Raw genomic sequence first — 23,636 nt, forward strand, 5'->3', positions numbered from 1 at the left:
CCGTGCTCGGTACTGCAAAACAAACCTGGAAAGAAAATCCCTAGTTAACTCTTGTTTTCAGCTCTTCTAATAATTCGGACGGATCATGAGTACAAGGGTTCCCAAAAAAAACAAACAAACAAACAAACAAACAAACAAACCAAGACATGATAAAACAAAGATAGACTACTCTCCAAGTTTAATGGTGGACAAGTGGTAAACTGGTAAAAGTAAATATTTGTTACTGAACAGTAGGGAATCAACTGCTAAGTCTGACAAGACTCTTCATTAAAAAGCAACAAAGCCAAACAAGATGAAAGCAAAGTTAACAATTTTGATTCAGATTTTAACTTCAATCATTTTCGATAGAAAAGCCGGCTCTTTGCAGCAAATAGATTCGACTTCAGTTGGCATAATAGCGCACCGTTCGCAAAGGCACCAAGACGTGTTCAAATGGCGATCGCTCGTATCTGCATTTGAAACAACAGAATCGTCGTCTTCTTTACTTTTACTTCTTTCGTCAGTTGATGAGTACTCTGGTTCCAGCTGACAAGGAAGTATCTGCGACATTCCTTCCCCTATTTTCTTTTTTTTTGTGCATTCGAAAAAGCGAAGCAACCACGGTACGTCATCAGCCCGTAATGCATTGCACACCAGTCACGCGGAAATTTTGAACTATTGAATCGCGCCGTTAGCCGTAACTGTTAGGTTTCACAGGTGTTTGCCTGAGACAAATAAAGTTATAAATTTCAGTTTAAAAAAAATACACAGTGGTAGTTCAATAAGTCTTGTTACAGTTCCTTTTAAGGTCATTAAACGGCAGGCAGATCTGTTGTGGCCAGTTTGATACTGTGGCTGTTTCAAATGAAAAATTTGCTAGGAAATAGGATTTTTATGTTCCCTATCACTTCCTTATTATTGTTGTATCATTTTTGTGAAAAGGCAGAGCTATTTTCCTTGTTATGTAATAGTAGCATTCACGTGGCAAGTGGCCAGCGGTATCCCATATTCACCACATGTACGCGCGATTCTGAGTGGATCAGGCTCATTTGCCTCAAACCCGTGGACAAGCAAGCTGAAGCTTTTCAAGGTGAGCTTTTGGCTTTTATTGTTAATGAGTGTATTGCAAATAGAGTTCCCAGATGTCTTTTTAATTATTTTAATGTAAGAATTCACGACATTCCCCACTACAATACAAGAACTAATGATGGTCTTAGGGCCTGTTTACATGAGTGAGGGTGCCCCTACATAGTAGGGTTACCCTAGCTAGTAGGGTGACCCTTCTCTATTGTAATTATAATGCGTGTTTACATGTGAGGTAGGATGACCCTAGGGGTAGGGTTACCCTACTGTGTAGGGACGAGTTTTGCCGCCATTAGCCCATGTAAACGCAAAACCTAGGGCTATCCCTAGGGGTAGAGCTATGTCCAGTCATAACGCTGACACACAGCGCAGGCATCTCAGCGAAACAAAATGGCGGACAGTGGAACAGCATCCACAGCTAGTGTTAGCTACAAAACAGGTGAAATGTTATATTGGGCTGAAATGTGCTGGCTAGCCAGTTGTAAACGCTGTCTTTCAGCCATTAGAGATATCAACAACAAAGCACAAAGTTGAAAAGAAGGAACTAAAGAAGCGAGTGCCGTAAGAATCGAATTAACCACCAAAACTTTATCTCCCGCCGTGATTTTGGTTGTTTTCCTTGCTGGGTGACCTGGCTATAGTGTCAGCCCTCGCCCCTAGGGTTTCAAATTACCATGTAAACGCTCGGTATCTTCAACCCTACCAAGTAGAGAAACCCTATCCCCTAGGGGCACCCTCTTCCCATGTAAACAGGGCCTTACTTTAGAAAAAGTTCAATTAGAATTTTATAAAGAAGCAAAAATCTTTAAGGATTTTAAATAATTTTTAATAATTCGTACAATTCATTATTGTCCGAATTTACTTTTGTTTATTGTAACTATTTTATAATTTACTCTAAATTGATTTCTATTCATTTTTTTAACAGGACCTGCATTGATAGCAGTTTTCTTTCCTAAAGTGAAGCTGCAATCCTGTATAAATATGTTTAAATTATTATTATTGTTATAAACTGACTTTCCTTTTGAAGATTTTGAGGTTTTAATCAGTGAAATTGATGCTTTGAAGAAGAATGTGCAAGACTTAAAGCAAAGTTAACAAACAACAAACAGATGAAAAGAGCGCTCTTAGTGGATGATGTTTAAAAAAATGACGGGTCTGTCAAATTTTTACACCGGGATACCTAGCCTGGCTTGCCTAATGATGATATTTAATTTGCTGAAGCCGTTTGCAGAAAAATAAGATGTTAGGTATCAAAAGGATTCAAGTGAAAAAAAGCCTGGAGAGAAGAGACTATTGACCATTATGGAAGAGTTCATCTTAACTTTGGTGAGACTCAGACTTGGGCTTTTAAGTAGACATCTCTCAGATATATTTGGAGTATCAGAGGGATCAGTTAGCAAAGTTTTCATAACTTGGGTTTGTTTTATGTCTATACAGTTTTTCATGACATTCTCCTCGGATGGCCTTGTAAGGAAGACATTAAGAAAACTTTACCAAGGTCTTTTTGTACATTTCCAAGCACAAGAATAATAATAGACTGTACAGAGATATTTTTACAAAAGCCAACATCCCCTATTGCCCAGAGGGCCACTTGGAGTAACTATAAACAGCACAACACTATGAAAGCACTAGTGGGAATCTAACCAACAGGTTATTTCACCTTCATTTCTAAACTATGGACTGGAAATGTCAGCGACAGATACATTACAGAAAAAAGTGGTCTATTGGACAAACTTGAAGAGGGGGATTCTGTTATGGCAGACAAGGGGTTCAACATCAGGGATCTACTTACAAGAAAGAAAGTAGCACTTAATATCCCACCACTTTGTAAAGGTAACTTACCCTTCAAGCCTGTTTGAGTTAGATAAAGGGAGTTTCAGAGGGAAGGAATGGGAAAATCATTTGTATGCAACAAGCAAACACATGGTCTCCTTAAACAAGATAAAAAAAATCAGATATAGCAACATATCAATATTTAATTGGTAGTAACAATGAAGTTGAAGTTACTTGACAACAGTACAAATTGTTATCAGTAATTTGTATTCACGGTAGAGTCAAGCTGCTCATCAGGAAGATACATGTGTAAACCATTACTTTAACTCTGCCTCAAAAACATGTTTGAAAAGGCTGCAGCCCCCATCATACTTGATCTCTTTTCTAGGTGCTTTGATATTTATAACTAATTAAATTGATAAAGTTAAATTCAACTATAGCATAAGGTGTTCATAAATAACTTTGACCGAAAAAGCAGCAAGTACTTCACTATCAGTAGCTTCTCAAGTTGGTATTTCCTAATGTGATATCTCTCTTTTTACTTATGAAAACAACTTTCCAAAAAGGCAGTAAAATCTACCCGTGCCATTGCGAGTGTTCGGATGCCCAGCAGCCTCCTGATGATTGTCCCTGAAAAACAGCTCCCAATCCTTGCAAGGATGCATCTGTATGAAGAGTGTAATATGGATTAGCTTGTGAAATGGGTTTGGAGATCTTATCTATGTTCCAAAACCACCACTGCATATCAGAATTTGCAGTTGGTGACAGTATCATGTGTTCATCAAAATTCCCATGATGAAACTTAAGGGCAGCAGTTTTGTCCTTTTCCAGCTGTCTATAAAACAGGGGTCCCATAGCAACCCCAGGACAACTGGCCACAAGTGTGCCTATGACCAATGCCACTTCCCTGATGGTAGGTTGTGTTGTGGTCAAAAGAGCTTTGCAAACATGCTTGATATTTTCTGCCTTGGCATATGTCAAGGTAACAGTCATGGTCACAGAATTCAAGACAAAACCTTGAAACTCTAGAACTTGTGATGGCTCCAAAATTGATTTGTCTGGGTGAACATAAAGACCCAGCGTATCAAATAATTTAGTGGTGGCTTGAACATTATTCTCACAGTCAGGCTTGGTAGTGCTTTATAGCTTTTGTCCAACCCTGTTGGTGGCACTAATGTCCTTAATTTGTCCTGGGAGGTCATTCCCAAACAATAAATCAGTAAAGCTAACATGTTCAGCACAAATTTGCTGATACTGGTTGTTCAGATCAGGTCTGATCATGTCTCTGTGTCTCTGAATGAGCTCGCAATAGGGTCCTTTCGATATACTTGGACGCGCGCTCATGAGAAATAGAAACGAGCATGTAATCGAGGCTTGGAGGACACTTAAGATGGCTGCCAGTTCTGGTGCGGGCATTTTTAGCACTAAATTGGTACCTTGGCTAAAAGAATACTTAAAACAACGAGGCATTCAAAGGTCAGGAAAGCGTAAGGCTGAACTAATAAAACTTTGTGTAAAAAGTGAGGAGATAAAAGTCCCGAAAATCTCAGAAGAAGAGCCAGTCGATCCAGCAATTTCAATGAAAGAGCAACTGGAAACTACTGATGAAGGGTACTTGTCTGAGAGTACTATGTGATAAATATTAGTCACATTCATCTCCTTTTGATAGGGCAGATGGAGGTTGCCACCATATAGCTGCAGCACTGTTTGATCTGGAAGCAAGCATAAGGTTTAATGATCTCCAGTCATGTACATCAGGACAGTGCATGTGGAAAAAGAAAGGAAAGAAAAATGAGGGAAGTTTGCCTATTCAGGACTTACAAACAAGTTGTTGTGGCTATGCTGTAACAGTAAAGAACTCCATGAAGCTAAGGGATTTTAATCCACTTCCTATTCCTTATGACCCAACTGCATTAGAGCAACAATTCAAAACTGGGTTGCTGGAAACATTCCCAAGCTCTTCTGCTCTGCCTTTTTGCATTTAGCTGAAGAACCAGGGAAAACAGAGGAAGAAATCAGGGATTTGATAAGCAAGGATTTAAATGTCAGTAAGCATGAAAGTGTTCAAAGTGTTGATGTTTACTCAATGAATGATTATGCCAATGTGTTTTTTCTGTTAATAGTGAAAAAGTAACACCTACAGCTTCTAAAGAAATGGCAATCAAATTCCTTGAGTCTATTACATTTAATGAGGAGCAAGCAGAAATGATTAACAAAGAGACTGTGAATCAACCCCAGTCCCAGTTTTGGTTTGATCAAAGGGCAGAAAGAATTACAGTTTCGTCCTTTTACACTGTGTGCCACCTCAGAGAGAGCACAGACAGGAGAAACACTGTTAAGCATCTTATAAATTACTGTCCAACTGCTGAAGATGTAATGCCACGACAGTTAACATAGGGCCATGAAAAAGAGAAGAAAGCACTAGATTAAAAATCAAAAGAAAAATCATAACAAGTTGTCAATAAAAAACAGTGGACTCATAATAAACAAACTGTAGCCCTTCCTGGGAGCCAGTTCTGATGGTGTAAGGATTTGGGATTGTTGTCAGAAGTTAATTGAAGTTAAGACCATGTATGCAAAAAAAAATCTCCCTCCACAGGTTGCAGCTGAGGAGAAGCTCATGTTTGTTGGTGACAAATATATACTAAAATAGAAACAAAATGGAACTATCAAATCCAGGGTCTGATGGGGATAACATGGATTCATTGCTGTGATCTAGTTATCTATACCCTCAAAGAAATATTGATTGTCAATGTCAATTTTGACAGTGAGTCGTGGAACAAAATGTTTGAAAAGCTGAGAAACTTTTTCTTGAAGTATAATGTTCAGGAACTCTTCCACCATGACATACTTAAATCATTATAAAGGAACTACCATTGGTAGTGAATGCTTATTGTAAAACCAAAAGTACTTGAACAGTGTGCAGGATTAGATATCAATTAATTCCCGAGTCTCCAGACATTTTTTTTTATCTGTGTTATTAACCATTTACAGAAGCTGACTGGCAATTGATCAAATTTACAAACTTCTTGTGTTTCTTGGCTCACAAGGTAATAGCAGTCATTTAACCAGGGGAGGTAGCAAATTGCACAGAGCAGCACACACACTAACGATGTTGTCTGCAATGGGCAGCATTGGAAGAAGAAAGTTCTCTTAAAGAATTCTAAAGTCCTTAAGTCGTCCACCAGCATATTAATTGCCTTGAATTAAAAGCAGCTAATCTAGGATCATAGTCCTTTTGTACAACTCTGTCTCATACCCATGTGAGAATTTTTCTTGCTAACACCAGAGCAGTTTCCTACATTAAAAATATGGGTGGCACCCATTCAATTGAATGTAATCAAGTTGTTAGAACCATTTGGTTGTGGTGCATAACACGGAATATTTGGCTATCTACTGCACAATACTGCAGCTGATAAGGCATCCAGATATTTTCATGATAATAGAGTCGAAGCTTGATTCCAACATTTATGTGTCAATCACACAAGCCCTGGGGACCCCATCTACTGATCTTTTTGCATTCAGGCTTAATTTTCAGACTTGGTCTTACATAGCATGGCACCCTGACCCTGGTGCATCTGCTATAGATGCCTTTTTTGTTGACTGGGGAGAACACCAATTTTATGCTTTTCCTCCTTTTAATCTATTGATAGGGTTCTTCAGAAAGTGGAAACTGTCCAAGCCTCTGGGACACTTAATGTGCCACAATCACGGTGGGGCCAGACCACCGCTTCTATGTGCGCAACACGCGTGGTTATTATTTTTCAAAATGAGGCCGAAAAAGTCTGGAAAGGCTTCTGGGTGCCGGCATATATCCCGAGGAGGCCAGGCTTTAGTCGATATTTTGGAGACCTGGTAAGAGCAATACAATCAGCTGTCAGTGCATGATAAGTATATTCTAGCTCGATAACTTCAGGAAAAAAGGATTTGATTGGAGGCGAAAATTCAGAGCCAAGTGGCTCTGGCAAACCTTTCAGGTAATCATTTTCTTTGGTCTTTTTTCGGAGTGTAATGGGCTTTTTTTGGAGTGTAATGAGCTTTAATAAAAAAACTGAAATGATAAGATCTTAGTTCGATGTCTGTGCTTGTTAAATAATTATGTATTCAGTCGTTGCTTTTGTCTTCTCCTGGCAAAAATAAATCATGGTGTTTTCAGTCCACCATGGTCGGCAAGTAACAAGAAGCCAAGATTTTTGATCGGAAAATACCAACGGCTCAAGAAGGAAAGGGTAAATGCAGAAATTACTTAATGCAGATGCACAAATATAAGAGCTCAAAAGGCAACTGGCTGCTGAAAGAGTCAAAATTAACGAGTTGGGAACTTGATTACACAAGAAACAATTAATTGTACGCAGGCGAAAAAGAAAGGTTTGTTCATTTAACTTCTCTGTATCAGTGGTGTGATATATATTATCGGGGGGGGGGGAGCTCAGACTTAAAGCTGATTTTCTGTACAACACAGTTGTTCTGTGAGCAACAAAAGCTTCACTAACTGATGGAGGTATTGTAGCCATTGATGCAGTCTGTATGCAATCTGCATTCTGTTTCATTACAAAATATTGATCCCATGCAGGTCCATATGGGTCATTTTCTAAAAGGTTTGAACTCTCTGCTAGAAATCACTGTTTTTAACACATATCTTTTTTCAAGCTTGAGATTGTTTTGATAGCAAAATTGGCTGTTATATTCCTTTAAGTCTCAAGATTGCAAGACCAACATCAAACTTGCTCTCACGGGATCAATTCATTTTACATGTACAATACCATAGTTATGGGAAGATTATTAAGAAAGCAATCACTAAAGAGAAATTGCATTAAAATTATTTTGAACTTCCTCCAACTCAATTGTAGGAGTATAGGAAATGTACAGCCTTAAATCTATAGGATTAAACCTGAGGCATATTTGTGTTCTCATCAGTTTCTGTTATAATAATACTGGTCACTATTTTATTAGTGACTGAAGCAACTTCAGTCTTGAAAACCTAACAACGAGTCTAGATCCCCTGAGTCAATATATTTTTCAAATTCATTTTCTGATTCTTGATATCATTAAAATTAATGATTCATTTATAATCTATTTATTGCCAATAACAGATTACTGAACTTAAAGCTATTGCAAATGAAAATTAATGTCCAATCCAATTAAAAAAAGCCTTGGAAGCCACATGTAAGCAGTAAAGTGCAGAATGATAGCAGTGACAAGCTTGAGCAACTATCAAGATTACAGCAATTACGAAGGAAAAAAAAAGACCATTGCTACACTAAAACAAACACATTGTGGAAGCAACAGCATGTCAGTCTCGGATGACCAATCTGTGCAAGATGGGGTATGGACCACATTAATTGGCACAACTTCAAGACAAGTGATGGAATCTTACATTGCTAATTCAGCAGTGCGCATGAATGATATTATACCGAAGATTGTTAAAAGGAGAGTTCAAGAATATGAAAAAGTGATCAAAACCAGCTTAGGGGCATGCGTGTGTTGTACGAAGGGGGGTGGTAAGCAAGCGGAAGTACATTAACATACAAAACAGCAGTGATGTGATGAAACAATCTTCGGATCAATCAAGTAAAAATAAGAAATCACAATTTATGCAAAGCTGTGAAATTCCCAAGATCCTTCCGTACAAAACTCTGATGAGTTATATCAAGAACATTGACCTTGGTGAGGTTTTATTTTTAGAGATTTTAGCAGAAAAGCTTTCTCTAGAATCAGTTCTTGGCGTGTACAGGCCCCTTAAACCTCTCCTTTTGAGGCTTGCTGACATGTACCTGACACTCCATGAAAAAGACCCTTGTCTACAGTGGTTCAATGGAGAAGAGGGAGTGAAGTATGTGGCAGCGAGGGCAGATGGTGCACCATTTTGGTAAAGATGATACTGCCACTGCATACTTGGTTCGTTTCCTGAACTTGTTTGTAATGATAACCATTTACTTCTGGGGGCTAGTTGTGAAGAAGACCATGCACTCATGAAATCATACACCAACCAACTGAGAGAAGAAATGGAGGAGGTGCAAGGCAAAAAACTAACCACTGAACGTGGAAAGCAGGTTGTGTTCAAATTTGAGTTAATCCCATCTGACATGAAGTGCATGTCATCCCACTCAGGAGAACTGAACAATTGTGACCTCTCACGCGAAAACGTATACTAACGGCTATCCGTTCGAACGGCAAAACGCACGGCTAGTGAACGATGACAAACAGCTGGCCAAGGCGATTGAAACGGCTAACATGAACGGCTGAACGGCCGAAGAAAAATTTTCAACGGCTCAAAGTGAACGGCTGAACGGCTGAAAAAAATTTTGAACGGTCCAAAGTGAACGGCTGAACGGCTGTGGAAAATTTTTGAACGGTTCAAAGTGAACGGCTGAACGGCTGGGGAAAATTTTTGAACGGCTGACGGCTCACGGTAAACGGCTGAACGGCTGACAGTGAACGACTGAACGGTTGTAGAAAAATTTTGAACGGCTGACGGTGAACGGCCGAACGGCTGTGGCAAATTTTTGAACGGTTGAACGAGTAATGATGATAACCATTTTAAATCAACGGCCAGATTACTTTGACACAGAGCAAAGAAAACAAACATCATTCAATTTTCAGCTGAATATCGACTTTGTGGTTGCGTTTCCGACATTAACTCAGAACCTGTTTTTTAAAGTTCAAAATCAAACATTCCTGTGCACATTTCTCGTTAAATATCTACCAGTGACAAAGATACAGAGAACTAAGGCTATTTTAGGTGGACGAAACCATCCCTTTGCGTAAGAACGAGCGGTGTCTACACTTGTCAAAGTATATCATTCGCCACAAGCGAAATTTGCATAACGCACTGTGGTGTTTGATATTTTGCAAAAGGTAACGCAACGTTCAGTTCAGCCAATCAACTTCCACTCTAAAGCGCGTTGTCTTGACAACTACATGGAATTTAAAACTTGCTACAACTCCTAATCAAATCACCAAAATGGATGAAGGCGATCAAGTTGAGTTATTAATTGACAAAGAGGAAATCGTGGAGAAAGTGAAACAGTTTCTTCAAGATGGATGTGGATGTTCTCGGGGCATTAAAGGTGGTCATTGTTCTCAACAATTCTCGGAAGCAGCTGTACTTGTAAATTTGAATAACTGTATGGAACTATCACATGGCGAACTCGACTTAGTCATACTGGCCAACATCCAAGCATTCACAAGCATTGAAGTATCGGGTGGAAAAAGAAAACGGAGTCCTCGATGCAGTTTTACTTTTCAAGCCAGAGCCATCTGCAAAGAAATGTTCCTAAAACTTTACGGGATCAGTTATTCCCGATTCCGCCGACTGAAAGACCACTACGAAGAAAATGGAATATCGCTGAGGTCTCACGGAAACCGCAAAAGACTGCCACACAACACTATTGTCATACTGGCTGTGTTAGAACCTCCCCCTTCCCCGTAAAACAAAATAATAATAGTAATAACAATTATAATTCATTTCCAAGAGCTATTTATACTTGACGCGTGCAAATAGTTTATCAGTGCTGCTGTTTACTGGCGGCATTCTGATGGAAGGTGCGAAATATGTTACTAATTGTTTTCTTTGTTGCCCGTATCATAACACCTTGGCGCTTCATTGAAGAGATATTTTTGGACGTGACCTTTCGCGTAAATGAAGCAGTTGCTTTCTTACATGAAATAAAAACAAGCCTGAAACACCGAAGCAAAGTGTAATCTTTGGGGGAATAATTAGGCCAAAGGACTAAATGGCTATTTTTACACGGCGGCAAACGTGAGCGAGAAACAAATTGTAGGAGGAGATTGCACACTTAACTGACTGACGGATTGTACAGCGGTTATTTTTGAGCGCTCGCGAAAAAAACCTTCGTTTCAAGAGTTCATGCCAGCATGGATCGAGAGCGTGAAATCCTAAATTACATCTGCAATGAACGTCTCGATTTATTGGAGGTACTAAAGGAAACTGAAATCAAACTGCAAGAGACAGCTGCAGCTTTACCAGAAGGACAAGATTTGTCTTCTGTTATGGAGAATTATCGTTCTGTTGTTGTAAGTGTCGAGAACATGCTGAAGGGACTAGATGAATTAGAGGAGAAAGTAAAATCGACAATTTTGTGACTGCTGTTCTTAGAGCAATCAATCAAACAACGGCTCTTTTAGGGGCCACCAAACACAGTAAAGTTGTGACCAACTGAACAAGGTTGACACCTTGTTTTTGAAATTTCATTTTGACTAGCAAATTTGATCGGTAAATCTCATCAAGGAAACAGCCGTAATTTCAAGAATTTCTTGCGTTTGACTAATTTATTTACTGCAATGTTTTGAGAAAACTTCGCAAGCTCTGAGAGCCGCGCAATCAAATTGAAAGAAAACAACAGGAAATTTCACTAAAAAGAGTTAGCGTTCTTAAAGGAAGTGGCATGGTTGGTACCAAACACTGTTGTTGGCGTGAGTGTAAGACAGACTCAAGATGTGCCGATAAAAGGCAAAAATCAATCAAAGAGTTAGAGGAATAGGGGAAGGAAAGTATTCATTCCTTTCCCAAAACCTTTGCGAGACTTGGCAAAGTGTAAGCGTTGGCTAGTGGCTTGCTCACGTTCATCGGTAAAAGGCCTAAAAGGCCTAAATGCCCAGAAACCCTACAATATAGGGCGAGGGCCAAAATAACACCGGACAATGATTTTATTCAAGGCTTTACAAAGGCACGCAGAAGTAAATCAAATCCGTTAGAACACGGAGCAAGAAAAAGTAAATGCGATTATGCGCTTCCATTAACGTGAAATCGGTTGTTTTAAGACTGAAATAAAGAGAAGAAAGCGACCCGCAACAGCTACAACACTGAACCTGAGGAACTGATGTACGATCGAATCAACGCGCGCGGCACAAGCTAAAACACTCAAGATGATGTAACGATCGATACAGTTAAAAAAAAAATTGCTATAAACTTCCAGGAACAGATTGCTCATTTCAGTTGACGGCTGAAATTTCCGATAAGGAAACAACATTCCAGGACACCCACATCTACAAAGTCGAACGATTCGAAAAAGACACAGTCCTTGATGTGTGTACTCATTTTAAACAGCATTTCGGAATACGCACTTTAGTTCCTGTCACCCGCAAGGTGTTAAAAAAAATCTTATTTAAGGGGAGGCCCTCAGACCTCTCAGAACAAACTCTTCTCAAAACATATTACAAGAGAAAATTGCAAACTTCAAAGCACGTCTGCTATAGAACTTGTTTATGCGGCTAAGCATTTTTCTGAACTGATGAACAACAGTTGAGGATTTTTCTCAATGGACGACCGAAACCCCAGCCGTGCGAACTGTTGAATTTTAATTACTTTTCCCAAGGGGTAACCGGCTGAACCAATAATTATTAGTTTTTTGCAACGGATAACACCAGCAGTACGAACGGATGCAAATTTTTTTGAACGGATAACACAAGCCGTGCGAACGGATGCAAGTTTTTTTTGAACGGATAACCCAAGCCGTGCGAACGGATACTATATTTTTTTGAACGGATGACCCAAGCCGTGCGAACGGATGCTAATTTTTTTGAACGGATAACACAAGCCGTGCGAACAGATGCAAATTTTTTTTGAACGGATAACCCAAGCAGCGGGAACGGATGCAAATTTTTTTTGAACGGATAACACAAGCCGTGCGAACGGATGCAAGTTTTTTTGAACGGATAACCCTGGCCGTGCGAACGGATGCAAATTTTTTTGAACGGCTGGTGAACGGCAAGTGAATGGCAAAACGCCTTCGAACGGATAGCCGTTAGTGTACGTTTTCGCGTGAGAGGTCACAATTGTGCAACTTAATTCTAACCATTTGCTAATGTTAATCAAACCAGTAAGAGAACCATAGGTGGTACTATTGGTGGTTCTGAAGCTACATGGCAGCCATGGGATTACACAAAGAGACTCGTCATGGCAGAGAGAGTTGAGAAGTTGAAGACAAAACTTCGAGATCCCCATGGGGAGACAAAGAAATGACGTCACTACATTCATAGCTCAGACAAGAATTTGTACCCCCAGTGGGAATGTATGTGGATTTACTCAAGGCTGAACCCCTACATAACACAAACAATGCTTGGCAGAGCTGGATTTTGACTGCAGTTACCATTGTAATTCATTACACACAACAGAATTACCTCAAGTCAGCAACAGCAGTTTCTGATCTTCCAGACAGTTCCCCCCTGCTTGCATTTCTGAAGTACCTTAAAGACACCCTCAATTGTGGGAGACTGTACAAGGCCTTCCTGTGGTGGTTCAGTGAGAAGCAGAAGAAGGGAATTGCATTCTCAAATAGATTCACAGGACTTGAATCAAAGTACTTCTGTTGGGATTTGGCACTTTGATTTAGGAACTTCTGAAGATCCCCACCCTTTCAAAGGGACATGTTCTGAAACTCCACACATTGTCATTCATTGGTGTCAAACTGAGAGATGCAGTTTCAATTTACTTCAGAGTTCAGTTGAGCAAAGAGCAAGTTGAAAATTTAAAGGTTTTATGCCAACAATTTTTCAATGCCAATTGTTTGTTGCTGGCCGACATCACTCCTACCACCTGGAAAGTAGGAGTAGCCATCCCCTACCACACTAGCAAATTGTATCAGAAACTTGGCTATGGATTGGGCCTGAATTCAATGCAGGGTAGAGAAGCAAAGCATGTGAAATTGGTTAAGTATGTGGAGAACACAGGCAATGCCAGAAAGAGCCTAAGGTGGTGGACTGTGTTCAGACATGAGTTTGTCTGCATGGTATGGCTACAAGAGAAAGATCCCTACAGCATTACCTATCGCAGTGAGAAGAGAAACATGAGTGATTCTTATATTCCTAGGAGAGTTTGCGATTGTGATGACAGGTTTTGCCATTGTGGACTTCCAAAGACAACCGCTGCTAATCAAGGGTGTGAGATTTGCACAAGTGATCTAAAGAAGTACATCAAGCAAACTGTTGGAAGTGGAAAGATAACTCCTGAACTCTGACAATTCCATCAGAATTACAGTTAGGTTCAAAGTTTTATTCAAAATTGGTGTGCTGTCTAAAAAATATTTGTCCACTAACACAAAGGTTGACTTGAAGTCAAGCATAAATGTATAAACATGCATATAAGCAGAACATGATCCCCAAAGTGACCTAGATTATTTTTTTTAGGCCCCAGTCGAACACCTTACTTAGGTCAAGGTGGACCCAACATAATAATTTTGTTTTCTCAAGCCAAGTCAAACTCCAAACCTAATTCAATGGCTATCCAGCCAAACTTAACTTTAGCTATTCTTCACAATAGATAGCCAATCCAAATAAAATCCCTCAAATGAGATTGGCTTATGCGAAGTCCTAAGTTTTACCTGGGCCTAACATCAATTAAATATCAACAAAAATATATAAGTAATATATGAGTAGTTTAATTATTACATTATTATGTATTAAGTTTTCAAGTCAATTTTATTCAGTGCTGTGGAATGCCACTTGGATTCCAGTATCCGTAACGAAATTTCAGTTCAAACAACTCCTTTAGTTTATGAAATTTGACCTCCACTGGATTTTCATTTGACACTAACACCTCACACCTCTCCAGGCCATTTTGCACAGGTGCCATACGCCTTTTCAAAATCACTGCAGGATCAAATTCTGTACCATCTAAATCCATCCTAGTGAATAAGTATTTCACATTTTGCATATCTGTTATCTCGTGTATCTCGTATCTCGTGTGTATTTGTTTCCCTAAATTGTTGACCGAAGCTAGTATGTTGCCAAAGGTCTTTACAGATACATTCCAACACCTCCTGCGGCATGTCCATTTTAATATCCCCACGCCATGGATTGGAAAGTTTCACCTTGTAATCAGGCGGCGAATTATTTTGCTATGAATCTTTTACAGGGACCTTGCAACCATCCCTCTTAATGGTACTAATCTTTCGACAGTGGAAAATCTTCCTCCACAAAGACTGTATTTGGTATCCAATACGGATACAGCAGCTTCCAGCTCTGCGAAAAAAATTATTGATCCGTCCTATGCCATCGCCAGTACCAACCCTGCCCAATAGATCGAGTTTGCAACGTTGAATTGGTTGTCGAAGGCTTTCTGCAAACTGTAAATTGGTCGCCATCTTGAATTTTACCCATTATTCATCGCGTGCCTCTAACACAACATTGATGGGGTGGTCTGGCCCCACTGTGAATAGACATCACAGCCATGGTTTCCAGTTTTGATGCGTCTTCTTTTTTAGGAACCTCAAGGAAAGAAACTACTTCAGCTGCCATACAGACCCAGTGCCATTCACCCACTCTACCACAAGTTGACTCTGATGGCCTGCAAATTGTCCAGATGTCGTTACAAAGTCAAAGACTTTCAGAGCAAGCAATTGACATTGTCATGCCATTGTGGTGAGACTCAACAAAGAAACAGTACTGGACTTACCTTGCAAGATGGCATAAGTTTTCACCTAAACGGTCTTGTGATCCCTTGCAACCAACTGTAACAAATGTTATTGAACTTTTGACTGAACTTTTTCAATCTGGCATTGGATATTGCTTTTTGAACAGAGCTCGAGGCCCATTGTTGGCTGTCATTATTTTTCCCAACAATACACCTGCTGGTAGCCATCCATTAGTGATAAGATTTATGAAAGGAGTGTTTGAGAGGAGACCCTCTTTACCAAAACATCACGAGCCACAGGTAAACGGAAGTTCAAATATTCGAAAAGGCTGGTTGCTATGGAGTGACGTCATAAACCGGATAAGTTTCCATCATCGCCTTGACAGCCTTTTTCGATATTTGCTCGCAGTAATCTGAGTAGTTGCTTGAATTTGTACAATCTCTGTTCCTGCTGGGTACAATGAAGCCTTTTGTTTATTAGGGGCTGGATCGGCCTATTGACATTTGGAGATTGGATTTCATATTAATATGCGTAAGCAAAAGCGGGAATGTTTAGTTTCGCGCGGTCGCGTGCAGTTATGGATCCCTTGAAACTTCGAAGGGTTGAATTGCTTCATTCTCCTCCAGATGAGTCAAGGGAATGGTTTATCTTAAATTTCAAGAAATGTGGCATAAGAGTCAGCAAGTTTTTTGAAGTAGCCTGTTGGTGGCACATTTTCCAAGCGTTTTGTACGGTCCAGCTTTTAAAAAATGGCGGAAGCTTGGATGACCGATATGTTCAGAACAACAAAGTGGCCATCGCCTCTCTATTTGGAGTTGTTTCTACCATCTTCCGGCAGAAATTCGAAGAAGGAGAAGTGGTGAGATATCTTTGGTTGATCGATAAAATAAATTCTTGATCCTGGATCAAGAAAAGCTTGGCAAACGTTACTTAGCATTTTCAAGCTAAGACGAACCGGGGTAAGTCATAACGTTTATATTTTTATTAAGATTGGAAAAAGTGAGTTTGCTCTCTTATGTTTTGTTGTGAATGCTGGTTTCACGGTGTATCAGAACTCATCTCTGCTTGGCAGGAAAATCACATAATTGGCTGAGTTTGATTTTACGCTGAGCCTCTAAGTCTTCTAGCTATGATCACTTTTTATGGCTACTTTAGGAGAAATTTCGGGTTTGTTTCCTTGATAGGGTCTTGACAGTATTATAATTTATTTCATTTTTATTTTTCTACGATAAAAGATTTAAATCGCCAGAGGGATGCCATTGAGAAAACTGGAATAGTAGTTAATGGAAGATGCTTTAAAGTTAAATTTCCAGGCTATTTGTGTGTGCCAATCTTGACTCTTTATATATTTTTTATCTTATTATTTTTTATTTTTGTAATGTTTTTATGTTACATGTCTAGCTACGTGATAGTAATTATTGAATCCATTTTATGCTTGGCAGTGTTAGAAAATATCTGGGAAAGTATAACATTTGAGATCTTTGGTGTAGCTATTTTAACTTCAACTTCTTGTTATCTTCTTGTCTTTTTTTCATGACAGTTACTCTTGATTTAACAAAACACTGATAATGCTGCTCAAGCAAAGAGCTGGTGATGCCAAAAAATATATCAATGAACTTTGCAAGCAAGGATTGGACACAGAGTGCTGTGTATTCTGCAAAGTTATTAAGGTAGGTTATAGCTGCAATGCTAAATGACATGCATCATAGTGGAATTATACAATAACACAAAACATATTCAGCCTACTGGTATTTGTTATGCAATTTATTTATAATCAATTAGTGAGAGCTTCCTTGGCTTTCTTGACTTTACAGAAAGGCAGACGAAAGGTGTTCATAAAAGTGAACATATTTTATCTGTGGTGAACAGTGATTATATATCTACCATTAGTAGTGAACATTATATGACTTTAGCTCAGTTAATTCATTATTGAGTGATACATGCAATTTATTTGTAGGAATGTGCCTCTCCTGATGTTCCTTTTGGGGAAGCCTTTGCTGAGTGTTTCCTAAAGAGCAAAGCAAATATTGGGGGGTAGGTACAACTCTGCATTTCTGCATTGACATGCATAAAAAGTTCCAGCTTGCAGTATGGTATTTCACTTTCTATTGGAATACATGTCTTTAAATCTCACTTGGGATACTTAGTTTGATGGACAGTTGGCATACTGCCGGCCGACAGTTGGCCGACAGTTGGCCGACAGACTTTTAGGGGAGCTGTTCTTCACTTTTATCCAGTTACCAGCAAAAATATGGTAAGCTTGGATTATAAAGGTGGAAACTTTATTCACTGTTTTTTTTTTTCTGTCTGTTTCAGATGGAAGGGGTTAAGAGATGACTTGCTCTTTCTCCTTGAAGAGGAGCCATGTGATGTTAATTTATGTGCTCTGCCTGCAGTGTATGACATTTTAATTTTTAAATTCTGTGCACCCATTGAAGTAAGGCATAGTCAACATTGTATCATTTAAAAAAATCTATTTTCTTGAAGTCTTATCCTGTAACAATATTATTTTCTTTAGTGTTGCCTGGTCACTTCTGAGATATATATTTATTTGTCATATTTCTAAGATTTATATGGCATTCGGCGTAATGCCTGAGAGCTTCTGGGATATAGCAAACTTAGTTTTTCATTCACTGTTAATAGAGGGAAATTATGTCTTTCCTTTCTGGTTCACCCAGGCTGAAGTCCTTCATTCAGAGTAATGCCTGAGCAATTCTGGGATATATAACATACCTAGCTTTTCATTCATGGTCAATATAGGGAAGTGTTGTCTATCCTTTCTGGTTCACCCAGGCTGAAGTCCTGGCATTGACTGTAATGCCTGAGCACTTCTGGGATATATAACAAAGTTTCACATAGCTTTTCATTCATGGTCAATATAGGGAAGTGTTTTCTATCCTTTCTGGTTCACCCAGGCTGAAGTCCTGTCATTCAGTGTAATGCCTGAGCACTTCTCGGATATACAACATACTGAGCTTTTTATTCATGGTCAATATAGGGAAGTGTTGTCTATCCTTTCTGGTTCACCCAGGCTGAAGTCCTGGCATTCAGAGTAATGCCTGAGCGCTTCTGGGATATATAACATACTTAGCTTTTCATTCATTGTCAATATAGGGAAGTGTTGTCTATCCTTTCTGGTCCACCCATATTGAAGTCCTGGCATTCAGTGTAATGCCTGAGCGCTTCTGGGATATACAACATACTTAGCTTTTCATTCATGGTCAATATAGGGAAGTGTTGTCTATCCTTTCTGGTTCACCCAGGCTGAAGTCCTGGCATTCAGTGTAATGCCTGAGCGCTTCTGGGATATACAACATACTTTAAGTTTTTTCATTCATGGTCAATACGGGGAAGTGTTGTTTATCTTTTCTGGTTCACCCAGGCTGAATGGAAGTTCTGCTATTCACAGTAATCCCTTAGTGCTTCTGGGATACCTAACATTCTTATTTTCTTTGACATTCACAGGTTAATCAAGGGAAGTGTTGTCTCTCGGCCATACTGGTTCACCCAGGCTGAAGTCCTGGCATTCAGTTTAATGCCTGAGCGCCTCTGAGATATTTGACTTACTTAGCTTTTTATTGATGGTTAATATAGGGAAGTATTGTCTATCCTTTCTGGTTCACCCAGGCTGAAGTCCTGGCATTCAGTGTAATGCCTGAGCGCTTCTGGGATATAGAACATACTTTAAGTTTTTCATTCGTGGTCAATACGGGGAAGTGTTGTTTATCTTTTCTGGTTCACCCAGGCTGAAGGGAAGTTCTGCTATTCACAGTAATCCCTTAGTGCTTCTGGGATACCTAACATTCTTATTTTCTTTGACATTCACAGGTTAATCTAGGGAAGTGTTGTCTATCGACCTTACTGGTTCACCCAGGCTGAAGTCTTGGCATTCAGTTTAATGCCTGAGCGCCTCTGAGATATTTGACTTACTTAGCTTTTCATTGATGGTTAATATAGGGAAGTATTGTCTATCCTTTCTGGTTCACCCAGGCTGAAGTTCTGGCATTCAGAGTAATGCCTGAGGTTTTCTGGCATATATAATGTGAATAAATTCTTGTGACGCAAACTTTTCTGTTATTTGAGCTCTTCACCTACATCTACAGCAGAGCGACAGGAATAAATAGTCGTTTGAGACAAAAATTTGGAAAACAGCTTCATTTACTGTTAAAAGTCGCCCTGCAAACCGCGACGGGAAGAGAACATCAAAACAAAAAATGCTGCCAAAAAAACTCAATAAATAACACAAGGCAAAACACTGCTGCTACATTTCTTTGCGAAGCTAGATCGTGAAACTCTGATGCGACGTTTTTGTAGGGCGTAAACACACGACGACGATTGATTTCCTGACGAACTGGGTAATATGAGATAATATAAAGTATGAAACAACACGAAGTAACGCGCACAGCCTCAAGTGATCGATATACCGTAATTCCTTGAATAAGTTCCCACCCCTTGGCCATTCAAACTTGTAACTCTGAATAAGAGCGACACCGGAACCCTTTCTTTTTCAGCTTTCATAACATTTTAAACTTTTACTACCTTAGATGAATGTGTTGGGAGAGATTCTTGCTTTAAGAGTTATATTACGCCGATGTATTATCTTTCCTTTTTATATGGCTGGCTTCGCAAGCGGTGCAAGATGCAGCGAATTCTGTGAGCTGATTGACTATTAACCCTTGCTTATTTTTCGTTTTCTGCGGTGGCCAGCGTTGCAGCCATTTTGTCTTTGTGTAACCTGCAGGCAAGCTCTCGTTTGGCTCTTATCGCTTGGCTCAGGTTTGAGTTTTCCTGCTTGGTCAATAATGCATTACTGGATCTACCGCGCTCTATGTTAATTTCCAAACCACTCTAGCGCACAGCGCTTGACTCAGTATTTAAAGTTGGTTTTTCGGAAAAAGTCAACGTCCCACCCCTCTCAAGAAGCTTTTAGAATATAAAAATTCAAGGACTTTCTAAGGATTGGTTAAATTCATTGGGGGACTTGCCCTGAAATTAACAGACTTGCAAGACAGTACGAACCCTGTTAAAGTTCAAGGGAGTTTAAACTTGTTCGACGTAACGTGTCATTAAACGAAAGTTGGTCTTTGTCTGTTTAAAAGCTTTGTCAGCTTGTTCAACATCTATCTTGATTTGAAAACAATTATTATTACCCCCGCTCTCTGTTTATTCACGATTTTAATCATCGTTGCGGAGGAGGTAGCGCAAAGAGATTTTCAATACCAGTGCGTTAATCACATCGTACCTATAATGTCTGTAATCTCTCGCAACTATCTAGAGGATTCCGGCACCAATATAAGTCATATGAAGGCCAGTGACAAAGAATCTTATGTGTACTGCATGAATATCGTTAAAAAAAACTGGAACAGTGTGTAAACTATAAATGCGACATAAAATATCAGTGAGAAAAAGCCGCCATGTATTGTGGACTCTGCGTTAAACAGCAAGAGAAATTATAGGTTGTAATACGCCGAGTTTATTCCCAATAACTGGTAACCGGATGCTCAAAAATTACAGCACCAAGCGTCAGCTGTCAAAGATTCCGAACACAGCGGGAAAAAAGTCGTCGGTTCTGGAATTTACTTTGTTTCCGTTCCGAAAACAAAAATCTGGTAAAAATTGATTAGAAAACAAAACACTCAGGCCGCCAGTTAAATGTCGTAGTAAATAAGCGTCGCAGCCTATGTCAGTATTAATGAAGTTAACTAAATCCGCAAGCATTGACTAAGAAATGTTTCTTCGACGTGACTGTAACTGCCGCAACACACTCCGGGCGAGCGCTTTGTCTTGTCACTATTTTTAAGCGCCGGCCATGTACACTTTTTTCGGATACGGCTTCTTTAATTACCTTTTCACGCCATAGGATGATGACATGATTGTGTAAAAGTTGACACCTCTATCAGATTAGGAGCGAAATACGATCAAAAATTTTACCCAAGCAAGCCACTGGTATCAAGCAGAGAATGCGGACTAAAAGTACGGATTCTCTGCTGGATACCTAGACTTTTTTTGGTTGCTAACGGCGTGAGGCTCGTTATGTACAAAAGTACTTCGGACGTTAATGTTGTGTTAGAGTCTACGCAATCTTCCCCATGTTCGAAAACTATCATTGAAGGAGCTCTCTTGTAAGCTCACCATACTGTTAATGTTATTGTCAGGTCAGTGGCTTCAAACTATACACTTGCTAGATACTCGGTACATGACTTTAACGGAGTCAAGCTGCTCATTTTCTATTTCTAGACCAGTAAAATAGACATGACCTGGTGCACATGTACACGACTTTGTTTTCCAGGCAAATTTTAAGGATTCTGGACTCTGTATTGTAGAGTGCCTACAGGAGTATGTCAGTCGTACGAAACCTCTTGGACAAGAAGAAACACAACTCCTTGTAAGTTTTATTAAGCCACATAAGGCAGTTTCTAAAGATACCATTGCAAGATGGGTTACATGTTGGTGTGTTTTAGCAAATGCTGGTAGAGATACAAACCACTTTGGAGCCCACAGCACTCGCTCAGCCTCAACTTAGGCAGCAAAGAGGTCTGATTTGGACCTGACCACCATCATGAAAGCTGTTTGAATTGAATCACCTCTCGCAAATAAAGCGTGTTAAAGTTCACCTTGTGAATCTGATGAAGAATCTGGATTAGACAACTTAGCATAGTCAACTTGCAGTGCACTTAGGAACACATACACTACAAGACATGATGTGCTGTATTACAATTACTACATTTGGTATTTCATGTTAAGCCAAACATTGCATGCTGTTAGGTATGTTAACTGGAACATTGATATTTACCAAATTGTCTGGATAGAACCATTATAATCAGTTACAATGTATCAACTTCTTCCACAATAATATTGTGTTGATTTCAAACACACCTCGCTAGACCATCTGAATGACTATTTTGGGCATCTGTGCCATGATGACAGTTATGTGAGACCCACTGATGTGCTTATCGAGGGGCATGTGGAAGTTCCAGAGGTAACAGAGAGGCCAGTCTGGAGTGTGCTCACTAAGTTGAAAAGAACAGCTACAAGCCCAGACAACATACCCTTCTTTGAAAAGATCATGCAGAACTTCTTATAATACGCGAGCTTCTTTGCCTGATCATCTTGGCCGTGCCAAAATGTCGCTCCAACGCAGGCCTTCGAACAGTTCAAGCTAGTGCCACTACTTATGGAACCGTCTGGATGACAAATTTAAAACTATTACAGATAAAAGCAACTTTAAGAAACTTTTAGTGAACAATTTTTCACAAAGTAATTCAGATAATGAACATTTTACTATCTCTAGAACGTTTGAATATATTTATGTGCATGCTGTTCTTAATAGTCTAATTTTGTAACTCTTCTTAATACAGCCCACAATGTAAACTACTGGGTTACCAGTACTTGTGATAGCTATTAAAGTTTATTCATTTATTTATTTATTAACTGCTCACTCCAGTAATCACTCGTGTGTGGAATTTATCGTTATCAACTCACTCATGGCCATGTTCCTGGAAAAGGGTGAATATTAACCCCTTGCCCAAGGTCGACATTCCTAAAGCAGATTCAGACTACAGAGAGTAAAACATCACACCTGTGATTGCCAGGGCCTTCGAGAAAGTCGTATATCATATGCATGCAAGGGAGGCTGTTGAGGAAAGTCTGTGCCCCACCCAGTTTGCCTACAGGCAGGGGGGTAACTGTGCTAATGCACTATTATCTATTCAACATTATGTTTATAAATATTTGGACAATCAAGATTGTAAGGCAGTTTGGATCTTTACTATGGACTTTAGCAAAGCATTCAATTCAGTTAATCACAGTTTACTCTCTGCATAATGCATAAATCCCTTTGATTTATTAGAAGGAATTTGGCAAAGTGTTCTCAGGATGTTAGGATAAAGCATAATTTTATAAGTCATTAGTCAGACTACATATGGAATATGCAACAGCAGCATGGGACCCTCACACCAAAAAAAATATACATGAATTGGAAAAAATTCAAAGAAGGGCCACAAGATTTGTTACTGGTGTACATAGTCGTTACCAGAGTGTATCTAAGCTAATAAAGGAACTCGAGTGGGACAGCCTATCTCTACACTGGACTGTGAAAATAGATTTACAATTATGTATAAAATATTAAATTAGCAGATAGCTATTGACATTCCACCCAAAGAAGTGAAACAATCTAGATCGTTGAGACATAGTCATAAATATTCTCTTATTCAAATTCAAACTCGTGTTGATTCTTATAAATGGAGCTTTTTCCCTAGAACAATAATAGACTGGAACTCGTTACCTGCAAGTGTTGTAAGCCAGCCATGTGCTGCTAAATTTAAAGATGCTGTCCTTTGATACTTCAATAGCACGTATAAGTAGAAAATTTTGATAATTAGGTAATTATTATTATTAAAAACTGGATCATTGGATAATGCAATTCAA

At 39.3% G+C, this 23,636-nt stretch overlaps 1 protein-coding gene, 1 long non-coding RNA gene and 2 pseudogenes across 2 annotated transcripts in view; 3 read left to right on the plus strand and 1 right to left on the minus strand.

The window, feature by feature from the left end:
• Positions 1–3,018: 3,018 nt before the first annotated feature.
• Positions 3,019–23,636, minus strand: part of LOC148733289 (uncharacterized) — a 48,397-nt gene continuing 27,779 nt past the window's right edge. Inside the window, exon 2 of the long non-coding RNA XR_016000030.1 lies at positions 3,019–3,500. This is a non-coding gene — a long non-coding RNA (uncharacterized LOC148733289). The remainder of the gene's footprint in view (positions 3,501–23,636) is intronic.
• On the plus strand, positions 4,226–5,790 carry LOC148733290 (uncharacterized). The gene is made up of 3 exons (XM_088757977.1): positions 4,226–4,446; positions 4,505–4,685; positions 4,939–5,790. The coding sequence occupies exons 1-3, from the start codon at positions 4,226–4,228 to the stop codon at positions 5,230–5,232; spliced, it is 696 nt and encodes a 231-aa protein (XP_088614103.1). The 3' UTR covers positions 5,233–5,790.
• LOC148733291 (uncharacterized) lies at positions 8,071–8,990 on the plus strand (annotated as a pseudogene).
• On the plus strand, positions 10,714–13,838 carry LOC148733292 (uncharacterized; annotated as a pseudogene).

Source organism: Stylophora pistillata, chromosome 4 (genome assembly GCF_964205215.1).
Source record: "Stylophora pistillata chromosome 4, jaStyPist1.2, whole genome shotgun sequence".
Lineage (NCBI taxonomy): Eukaryota > Metazoa > Cnidaria > Anthozoa > Scleractinia > Pocilloporidae > Stylophora > Stylophora pistillata.

Bases quoted from the DNA above. Each gene is read 5' to 3' on its own strand.
- LOC148733290 (XM_088757977.1), top strand. From the start codon at position 4,226: ATGGCTGCCAGTTCTGGTGCGGGCATTTTTAGCACTAAATTGGTACCT. The intron at 4,447-4,504 runs GTACTTGTCTGA...TCCTTTTGATAG, and splicing joins CTGGAAACTACTGATGAAGG to GGCAGATGGAGGTTGCCACC. The intron at 4,686-4,938 runs GTAAAGAACTCC...TGATTATGCCAA, and splicing joins GTTGTGGCTATGCTGTAACA to TGTGTTTTTTCTGTTAATAG.